General features: G+C 41.5%; 1 protein-coding gene across 1 annotated transcript in view; it reads left to right on the forward strand.

Moving 5' to 3' along the window:
• Positions 1-2,863, forward strand: part of LOC125035923 (transcriptional repressor scratch 2-like) — a 5,202-nt gene extending 2,339 nt beyond the window's left edge. Inside the window, 1 exon segment of the mRNA XM_047628235.1 lies at positions 1,642-2,863. Within this exon segment, the coding sequence (XP_047484191.1) occupies positions 1,642-2,735 (1,094 nt within the window). The 3' untranslated portion in view covers positions 2,736-2,863.
• Positions 2,864-11,443: the final 8,580 nt, after the last annotated feature.

Consider the following 11,443-nt stretch of genomic DNA (forward strand, 5'->3'; position numbering starts at 1 on the left):
GTGTACGTGATATGCACGAGTGAGTCTGTTCTTAACGATGTGACGTGTTTCATTAAAATTTCACTAACGCAATAATAGCAGACAGTAAAACAGACAAATGTGTAATTACGAGAACCTCCAAGACAGTAACACCGTAAAGGATAATCGTGTTCTAAAACGGACATTTTGCGACGATAACGTAACTTTATCGTTATCACCGCATTGAGACAGACCGAGATAACGATCCACCGTCTCTTTCTCTGCGTGTCTTTGTCCGTGATTGACGATAAAGAAAAGAATTAAAGAGAGAAAAAGTAAGAACGTAAAAAGAGAATTATTGTCGATTAAGCAACTCATTTAGGTCGCTTATACGACTTTGCTGATCTAGAACGTATTCAAGAAAATGACAATAGAATTATGAATGGATACAGAAAATGGTCGACGCAAGCGAGAAACGGTATGCATACATGAATAAATTTTTATTAAGGCTGGGATTTAGTTCCGCTGTTCGTTTTCTAAGTGGAATTAAGTATTAATGATTATGCGTCTTTCATAAATTATATTTAGTCAAGAAATAGAAGATAACTTTGATTACAGTTGCCAGAAAGATATTTTCGCGATGTTTTCTTAAGCGGAGGCTGATGTGGGTTTTAATAATTCATCTTTTTCTTCCTATTCTATCTGCTTCCACCTCCTTTACTCAGTTTTTACTTCTTCCTTTTCTCTGGCCTCTTCTCTTCTTCTTGTGTTATTACTGTTACTATTGGTTTTATTATTAATATAATTATCATTATTATTATCATTGTCATTATCATTATCATTATTATTATTATTATTATTATTATTATTATTATTATTATTATTATAATTATTATTATCATTATTATTATTATTATTATTATTATTATTATTATTATTATTACTATTACTATTATTATTACTATTACTTTTACTATTACTATTACTATTACTATTACTATTACTATTACTGTTACTATTGCTATTACTATTACTATTACTACAACTACTACTACTACTACTACTACTACTACTACTACTACTACCCCTATCATCATCACCTTTACTTTTTATTATTATTATCATTAACTAAATTTGTTATTTTGAATATTCATATTTTCATTTTTCATATTGTTATTATCATTATCCCCTGCTCTTCTGTTCCTGATCCTCCTCTCTCCTTCTTTCTTTCTTTTCTCCTCCATTCCCTCTTCTTCCCCCACAATACCCCCTCCTACTTAGCCTCCTCTGGTCGAACTTGTGTTACACTCCAGCTTCAAGTCCCACTCCAGGGCAGGGACGAATAAGAGAGAGAGAGAGAGAGAGAGAGAGAGAGAGAGAGAGAGAGAGAGAGAGAGAGAGAGAGAGAGAGAGAGAGAGAGAGAGAGAGAGAGAGAGAGAGAGGGAGAGAGGGGGGAGGGGATTGCGTTCAGCGTCTCTGTTTTTCCTAAACCTTTCTTTTGTCTTCTCGCCTTTGTTTGTTTGGTGGTTTCCATTTCTCTTACTAGTACGTGTATTGTTGTTTTATATTATTATCACTATTATCATCATTATCATTGTTACTTTTATCACAGTTGTTGCAGCTACTTTATTGTCGTTAAATCTGCCGTCACCAAACTAAATACGTTTCTCTCCCTCCCACAGGGTATGGGGACGGACGCGGCTACAGCCCCCCCGGGCCCGTCGCCCTCCCTCTGACGCCCTCGCCCGACGCCCACGGCCGGGCCCTGACGCCCACGGAGAGCCTGGGCGGGCTGTCTCCGGGCGGCCTGGTGTCGCTGGCGCCGCTGTGCCCGCAGTACGACGTGCGGCCCGAACCGCCCGAGGAGCCCATCAACCTCACCACGCGGCCGCCCGCGCTCTACGACCGCCCGCCCGAGGACCTCAGCACCGCCCACGCCATACTCGACCTGTCCACCGCCCGCGTGGCCGAGTACTCGCCCCCGCACACGCCGCCCTCGCCGCACGCGCCGCACGCGGCCCTCGAGTACCACCACGCGCTCCCGCACCCGCACCCTCTCCCCCACGCGCCCCCGCACTCGCCGCACTCCCCGCCGCCCGCGCCGCCGCCCGCCTACCACCTGCACGGCAGCCCCGGCGACAGCGGCGGTGGCGTCGGCGGCGGCGGCGGCGTCGGCGGCGAGCCCAGCGGGGCGCCCGAGCAGCACGACGAGGACGCCGACGGCAAGAAGCCGTGCACGGTGGCCTACACGTACGAGGCGTTCTTCGTGAGCGACGGGCGCAGCAAGCGGCGCGGCGTCGACCCCGGCGAGAAGCAGCGCTACACGTGCTCGGAGTGCGGCAAGCACTACGCCACGTCGTCGAACCTGTCGCGCCACAAGCAGACGCACCGTGACCTGGACTCCGGCAACGCGCGCCGCTGCCACGTGTGCGGCAAGGCCTACGTCAGCATGCCGGCGCTCGCCATGCACGTGCTGACGCATAACCTGACGCACCGCTGCGGCGTGTGCGGCAAGGCCTTCTCGCGCCCCTGGCTCCTGCAGGGCCACATGCGCTCGCACACGGGCGAGAAGCCCTTCGGCTGCGCGCACTGCGGCAAGTCCTTCGCCGACCGATCCAACCTGCGCGCGCACATGCAGACGCACTCCCAGCTCAAGAACTTCCGGTGCAAGCGCTGCAACAAGTCCTTCGCCCTCAAGTCGTACCTCAACAAGCACTACGAGTCCGCGTGCTTCAAGGACATGCCTCTCCCGCCCTCCACGCCAGAGCCGCCTTAGCTTCTCTCCGCGCAGCCTCCGCTCCATCCCGCTCACCGCCTGAACCGTACAAACCCACCGTCCCGACCCAAGAGAACCGAGAAGGAACAGAGCAAGCTGAAGGAAGGACGCGACAGAGAGAGGAACAGGACGACGAACCGGGGAAAGCAAGGAGTGTTCCGCGCGGGAAGATGAAGGAACAGGGAAGAAACAACGACGGCAAAACACAAGGTGCAACAGGAACACTCTTGCACGCCCATCAGTCGCTACCACCGCCTTGCTGCCACCGCCGCCCACGTCTCCCCCACGCCCACGCCCCCACCCCTATCGCCCAAGTCCTCCTCTCCCCAATTCCCGCACCTTCACACCTCAAGGGAGACAGCCAAGAAGAGAGAGAGAAAGAGAGAGAGAGAGAGAAGGAAGCAAAAATCTCAAGACATCCGTGGGCTCGTCCTTGTCGCAGGTCAAAGGTCAAAGAAGGTCACAAAGGTCAACACAAAAGGAGGAGAAACGAGGTCACTTTTCCATACGTCACACGAGTTGGTCTCGGAGGAGCGTCGCAACGGAAAGAAAAAGCTACGTCACTTCGTCCGCTCGAGTTCTCAAGCGAGCTCTCGGCGCGGCTCGAAGCGGCCAGATCTCAGGTTTGATTCACACTGTCTTTGTCGGCGTTTCTGTTGTGTGTGCGGCGTCGCCTTGTAATCAAAAGAAACTTATTTGTTAAATTTGATATTGTTAAGAAAAACTAAAAAAAACAAAATAGGAAAAAAAATATGAACCAAGACATCTTTATTCAACTGTCCAAGATATAGGGATAAAGATGTCGTGTGTAACTATAACAAAGCGTTATATATATGTAAGTGATTAGAAAAATATATATACATACACATAATATGTGTATGTATATATCGAAAGATCAAAACATTTTTTTCCGCGTCTGGTGTGAGATTTTCAGAGGGCAAACTGGAAGGGCGTTCATGCAAGAAACTCTACGGACAAAAATCCACATTTCAATACGCTCTAGCCACCGGGTCAAGCAAAGGAGCTCCCCTAACGTCACAGTTCTCGTAGTTGTAGGATGAATGAATATTTATTACCTATTTATTGTTACTATTACGGTTATTTTACCCCATTTCTAATAGACACGCCCTCTTTCACGGTATTTTAAAAGGGCGTGAACAACGTTTCACAGACAACGAACTTGAAGTCAACGACCAAAGGGTCATAAAAAGCAATTTTCCTGCATGTATATATATAAACAAAACAAAACAAAAAAACTTTGTATAGATTATTTAAAGTTAATAATAATGATAACCTTTTTCCCCCTCCCCCTCCCTCCCACCCCATTCAAAAAAAAGTTATCTTTTAATCCATAAGTACGTAATTGTAAAGAAAAGTTAATTAAAACATTCCATACCAAAAAACATTCCACTATGACGCAATTTTGAAGAAAAAAAATACTCAAGATGCGTTTGCTTGTCTTTGTAGGTTTAGGCCAAAGGCAACCGATATTTGAAGTAGCTCTAAGTATTTTTCGAATCTACATAACAAGCCAAAGGATAGACTATATTTGATTGTAGGCCTAGAGAGCTTTCTACGAGTTTTTCTAAAAGTGTAAGTTTCATTTTGATTATTTCGGTGCCTCGCGAATGGACAGCGTTGCTACAAGTAGGCCTAAGGGACGGAATATCAGAAAGAATAAAATAATAATAAAAAAACGTAAGAAAGATAGAAAGATAGAGATAAAAATAAAATCACAAGTTATTTTTTTTCAAATTGATTTTTTTTTTCTTTTTTTTTGGTCATTCGGCTGTTCATTGGGTATTTGTAGACTTGATTTATATACGTTATCTCTGACATTCCGTTTCCTGTAGCCCGATTAGCACGTCCCAAGCGAACACCCGTTGAGTGTGCTCTAGTCAAACACGCTGCGGCAGTTACTTAAATAATATTAAATTACCATAGTCATTAGTATAAATCAGGAGTCAGTTACTTGATAATGATGTATAATTACGAAGGACAATGTGGATGATGATGAGGATGATAATGATGTTGGTGATGATGATGATGGTGATGGAGAAGGATGATAGATGATGATGATGATCACGATGATGATGACGATGGATGAGGCTAAGAATTGATGCGGAAAATCTAACCACGAATCCATTATTCTCCTTTGATTTCTTGGTGAATTTTGAACGAGCATAATAATATTTTTGTTATATACGTTGTACAGAGTCACCCTGAAGTCTGATGGTAATTAATGTCGCCTTTATGTGGAAAGAGATTGCAAATGAAATGATATCTAATTGATTAATGCAATGAAGAGGGAAGCAGATAGGTACGAGGGAGAGTTAGATGGAGGGAGAGCGAAAGCGAAAGAAAGAGAGAGAGAGAGAGAAAGAGAAAGAGAGAGAGAGAGAGAGAGAGAGAGAGAGAGAGAGAGAGAGAGAGAGAGAGAGAGAGAGAGAGAGAGAGAGAGAGAGAGAAAGAGAGAGAGAGAGAGAGAGAGAGAGAGAGAGAGAGAGAGAGAGAGAGAGAGAGAGAGAGAGAGAGAGAGAGAGAGGGAGAGAGAGAGAGAGAGAGAGAGAGAGAGAGAGAGAGAGAGAGAGAGAGAGAGAGAGAGAGAGAGAGAGAGAGAGAGAGGGAGAGAGAGAGGAAGGAAGGGAAAAAAAATGCAGATATGAAATCGCTTAACATTTCTCTTGTATCCTTCCCCTTTCCTTTCTCTTATTTTGCTCCTTGTAGTAATCTTTACAAATCCCCCCCCCACTCCCCCCCTCTCTCTCTTTCTCTCTCACTCTCTCTCTCTCTCTCTCTCTCTCTCTCTCTCTCTCTCTCTCTCTCTCTCTCTCTCTCTCTCTCTCTCTCTCTCTCTCTCTCTCTCCTTATCTCTCCCCATTCCCTTTCACCTTTAAAACTAACACACTGCAATATCTCCCCTAGTCCACCCATTCCTTCCATTCTGTAATAGTTATTTCATATGTTCGTATCTTCGCTCCCAGGTCGCCGGGGCTCGCTAATTGAGGCCGATTAACTTTCGCTGAGATGTATGTGACAATTATAAAGGTGTCGCTTTCCCTCTCCTCTCCTGCTTGTTCCTCTGGCTCTTCGTGTCTGTGGTTGTTCGTCTGTTCGTGTGTCCTTGTCTGTTTGGCTCGTCTCTCTAACTCGCTCTCCTCCTCGGTTTGTCTGTCTGTGTTTCTCTGTTTCTCTTGATTTTCCACTGTTTCTCTCTGCCTCTCTTTCGCTTTCTCCCTCTCTTTCTGTTCACTTTCCTTCTGTTTCGTAACTTTCGTCTGTCTTTTTTTACCCTTGTCATTCTACTTTCCTCTTCCGAATGAGAAAGTGGATAGAAGAGATAAGGAGACAAGAGAATAGATAAGACAATGTAAGGACAGAGCAGAGAAAAGACAAGAGATGAAATGAAAGGAGTGAAGAAGGGAGAAGAGAAAATCAGAGAAGAGAGGGAGAGAAACAGAGACCGAAATAACATGAACGAAAGGGTAAGGAATGCAAGACTGATGTAAAATGAAGCAGACAGGGAAAGGTCGAAAGCGCGAGTGAGAGAGAGAGCGAAAGAGAGAGAGAGAGAGAGAGAGAGAGAGAGAGAGAGAGAGAGAGAGAGAGAGAGAGAGAGAGAGAGAGAGAGAGAGAGAAGGGTGAATATGGGAATAGTTACGTATTTTTTTCCTTTTTTACCGAGAACTGAGGAGAAAGCAATCACAGTTAAGAGAGAAGAGAACAATAGAACCCTGTAATAGATAGGAGGAAGAGGAGAAAAAAAAAAAAAAAACGAAAAGTTATGGAAACATAAATGTCAAAACTCGTTACTATTTCTGTTTATAAAAACCTCCCGAGTCGTTGAATTACAGCTTCTTTCTCAAGTTAAATTCAAAGTTTCTTTTTTCTTCGCCATTTTATTCTTCTTAGACCGTAACACATATGTCGGTTGTACAGGATCTCACGTCTGGCGGATCTAATCAAACGTCGTTAATTTCTTCCTGTAATGACCTTTCTTCTCCCCCTCCCCCTCTTCTCAAGCCCCCCCACCCCCCGCCCCCTCTCTCGCCCCCACCCCCCGCCGCCGAAGCCTTCCTCCAAGAATTAAAACTTTATTACCGTAAAGTTTAACGAGAAACATTAAGTTGCTAAACCCTCCCCCTTTTCATCCTCGTTATTCCAAACTTGGTTTACACGTTTGGTTATATTTAGTTTTCGAGCTTGTTTTAAAGCAATTAATTACCAGAGCAGACCGTCGGCTCTGTAGATAGAGAAACTTAGAGCGCTGTGGAGAAAAAGGTCGTTGTGTGCGGCGAGGGCTCTAAATATTCTATCCAAGGAGACTCGAGATCGCTGGTAAAAATGTCACGCTGATATTTAGCGGTCGACGGAGCACCAAGATCCACTTCATTTTCTATCTACAAGCATTTTTTTCTATTATATGTTCGTATTTGGCCGTTTTATTTGAAAAAAATAAAATAAAATAGAAAGAAAAGACAGTTAGGAATCACGGCGTGCACAAATTACACGGGTTTCTCTACTAAGCTAAGTCGCACTTTGTGAGGAAGGCCGGTAAAAATGTCACGGTGGTATTTCGACGCTCTTTTGTTTCTCGGGAAGGAATCGAGGCCGACTTCGCCTCCGTGCAAATGATCCTCTATCCTCCTCATTTACCGTGATTCATATCGCCGCATTACCGCCTTGAGGTAATCATATTTCCTCCCGAGTTACGGCAATAGATCTTAATTACTCAACCCCTTGTGCTTATCCCTCGCAAGATTGAGTAAATATGTTAATATGTCAAGACTTGTCTCGGGGAGGATTTCAATGTTCATTTTCCGAGTAACCTCCTCTCCTTTCCTTGTAATAGAAAAAGAAGTTATAGATCAGTTTACGAATTCAGGAGAATCAGAACTCATTTCCCTCCCGGCAAAAGAAGTGCTTTTTCATCCCGGAGGAATAATAGTGGGTATAAATGAATAGTAATCACTTTGGGCGAACCACACCCACCTTATCTCGGCCTCGTCAGTGATACCAACCCAACTCCTGTTCCCTTTACATACTCCACTGACGAATTATTTCTTTCTCTCATTTCTCTCTTACGTTCGCTCTCTCCTTTGACATTTCATTTACTGATTTTTTTTCCTCTCTGATGTGATGGGATAATTTAGATATGAACCAATTGGGATTTGAATGTTGGAAAAAAAGGGAAAAGAAGAGAGATTTGGTTTCGGTGATGACAGGTTGGCAACACTGCTAGCTGATAGCAACAGGTTCGGCTTTTAACACAAATGGCAACTATTTTTTTCATCCAAACAGACGAAAGGGGAACGTTTTGATATAACATTTATTTTTTAATAAAAAAGGCAAAACTAAGAAAAAAACTAATGCTCACTTAACCACTTACATTAAGTGATAAAAAGGGCATCCTTTGAAAGGAAGGAAAAAGTTAGAGAAAATGGATTCGCAGTTAGACGCTGTCTTAGCATGCTGTTATGTATTGGAAGGTTAATCAATAATATGATATTTCCCTTGTACATAGCTAAAATACCAAAGATTTCTTTAAGAATCACTAAGATCACTTTAGTTCGGTCTGTTTTTTTAATTGTAAGAAGTTTCTGAATCGTCTTTATCCACACCTCCTTTTTTACCTTTTTTCTTTTTCTAATCTCGAGAAGATCTCTGTCTTTCAAGTATTGTGGAAGTTGTGAAAATAATTCTCTTTTTTTATCACGTCTTGACCCGCTTTCTTGGGCCAACCACACCTTCTCAGACAAGATCTTGGATAACCTCTCTTCACAAACGACCTAGTCTGTACGTATCATAGACCTAAAACGAAGGAGATCATGAACTTAGATTAGTTTACCCCCTACATTAGCGGGGGAGTAAAGAAAACGTTATTCTAGATTATCGCAATAATACACTTTTTATGCAAATTGTATAGCAATGATTTTTTATAGGTATTAAGTCATAGGTTATGATAAGGGATTAGTAGCTGAAACCAAAGCAATATGCAATTATATCTTGCAATATAGTATAAACCAAAGCAATATGCAACTAATACATGCAGTATAGTTTGTAAATTAAAGCAATAAGCAATTACTGACTTGCAATCTAGTGTAAACCAAAGCAATATGCAATGACTGACTTGCAATCTAGTGTTAACCAAAGCAGAAACTAATAACTAAAGGAAAAGCAAGCCTATGCAACCTTGCTCATGGCTTGCTCTCTTGCAGAATACTAAAGTAATCTTGCTGCGGAGTCAGTTCGTCTGCGCTGACCAAAGTAGAGAGCTGTTACGCCAGAATCAATACTACTATTACTACTACTACTACTACTACTACTTACTATTACTACTAATACTTAAGGCAATACGTAGAGGTAACAAAAGCAATAACTTTAATACTTCGAAATGCAGGAATATTGTCTACTAGTCAAGTTTCACAAATATACAATCAACTCTTTGCATTTTCTACAACGAAAGAAGGAAAAAGTCACATGTTTTCTTTTATAACTTACTGATCACATATGCACAGTTCTTTTCCTTTTATTTTTTAAACATATGAAGCAATATATAGATGCGTATATATATACATATGCAAGTTTTTTTCAACATTATCTCCTCGATAAGTTATCTATGATAATATAATATATATGTATAATGTCCTTATAAAAAAACCATCACATTTCATATGCAATAATAGGTTACACAGACAAGGTTCCACGGCTCAGTGCCTATTGCCCGGAAACATTTTGTAAATAAGGTTCATTCTCCAAGTATTACAGTATGGGAGAGTGGGCCTTATGACACGGTGCATATAAGGGTCAGAGTCGTGGTTCTCGCGTCTTGAATTTAGGTTCTTTGTGGAGACTCCTCTGGTTGCCCCTCCCCCCCCCCTCCCATCTCTCCCCCCCTCTCCCCTCCCCTCCCCCCCCTTTTTTTTCCTTTTCATTTCTCTTCCTCTAAATTCTTTCCCATCTATCTAACTTTCCCTCACTCTCTCTTTTCATCCTTCCTTTCTCTTCCTCAACTCTCTCCTATTTTTCTCCCCCTTCCCTCTTCCGCCAAGCGTCTGTTATCTCTCTTATCTTTCCTTATTCCTCTCCTTCGCCCCCCCCCCCCCCCTAGCGAAGGGCGTGGTCACCGAGGGGCAAAAAAGAGAGATCTTCACACTAAACCTTAAGTATTAGAGAGAGAGAAAGAGAGAGAGTGAAAGCAGGACTCAAGTAGGTGAAGGTGATATAATTCAACAATAAAAGAGTAAATAAGTAAATAGCAAAAAAACAAAACAAAAAAAAGGAAAGATAATTGATTTAAGATTTGATTAAACTGTGACAAAGAAAATAACCAATAAGGATTTCTGAATATTTAAGAGAAAGGGAAAGATTGAATTGGTAAAAAAAAAAAAAAAAAAAAAAAATACTTTGTTATAATTAAAAAAAGAAGCAAATCAAACATGCCTGGCGTATATATTAATTAATAATTCACTTTCTAATCAAAAGTCTACATAATGCGCAATTTTATGCAGTACGCTCAGAATGCACGGAAAGTCAAAGTGCAAACGAAATTATAAATCATAATAATAATTTTAAAAAATAATAATAAAAATAAAAATAAGAAAAATCCTATTACCTACACCCTCTTGAGCCCTATTTTAATTAAGCAATATTAATATTCAGCAATAAGTTAGCAACATTGACCATTTGTAGCAATAAAAATGAGCAATACGCCCCCAAGTAGCTCAAAAGTGAAGGGAGGGTCTGTAGTTATTCTAAAGGGAAACTCTGGTATGTTAATGAGTTTTTGTTTTTTTTTCACGCTAATAAATAGTCTGGCTGAAGTTCACTCTAATGAGGTTCAGTCCCGGCTCTTCGGTCGCTGTATCGGGGTCGGATGCGTCCCGAGATTTTAAAAGGGGATAATGTATATAAGGGAAAAAAATGAATTATTATTATGTATCTATTGTGTTTCAATAATTTTACTGTTTCTTACCTTCGTGATCTAGTCAGCTTATGAAATTAGACATTTTGATAATCAAAGTGTTCAGCGTGATTTTGAGATCAAAGGATTTTTTTTTTCTGACAAAAGTAAGCGAAAAGCGGCTGATAGGTAAGCAGGTCGCCATTTTTTTCCCCTTAATTTTTCTTAACATACCCGGGGAACCTTTTGGGATAGGATTTTAGCAAAGGAGCAAAGTTTGAAAAATTGCACCTTTTTTTCGGGTGAGCAGAAAAAGAAAAGTTACAAACAAACGCAGATAAACATGTAAGCAAGGAAAAGACAAGCAAACAAACACAAAAACGATTTTTTTTTTTGTGAGGTGAATTGGATTGATGTAAATATGTATTAAGAATGTATTTGGTGTAACACAAGGTAACTGATCAATTGTTTGTCATATTTTCAATTAGAAATAATAGTAATAATGATGATGATTTTCTTGTATGCATCAACAGTATCGTGCCATGAACCTAAAGACATGTTCAGCGCAAGAAATAATTAATCTAGTCTATAAAAAAGTGCAATTTTCTGAGACTTAATCATAGTGCTTCTAAAAGCTTCCTTATTATACATAAACGAATATTTAACTTATAATGTTGAAAACGAAACTTCCATTGTAAAGATGAAAGAAAAAAGATCATCTCAGGAAGTTCGTTTGCTCTTTTCTGATGTACATAAGGTTCAAAGTCCGAGTCAAGTATCCCATGCTAGCCGACCTTACGACCTG

Source organism: Penaeus chinensis, chromosome 20, assembly GCF_019202785.1.
Source record: "Penaeus chinensis breed Huanghai No. 1 chromosome 20, ASM1920278v2, whole genome shotgun sequence".
Lineage (NCBI taxonomy): Eukaryota > Metazoa > Arthropoda > Malacostraca > Decapoda > Penaeidae > Penaeus > Penaeus chinensis.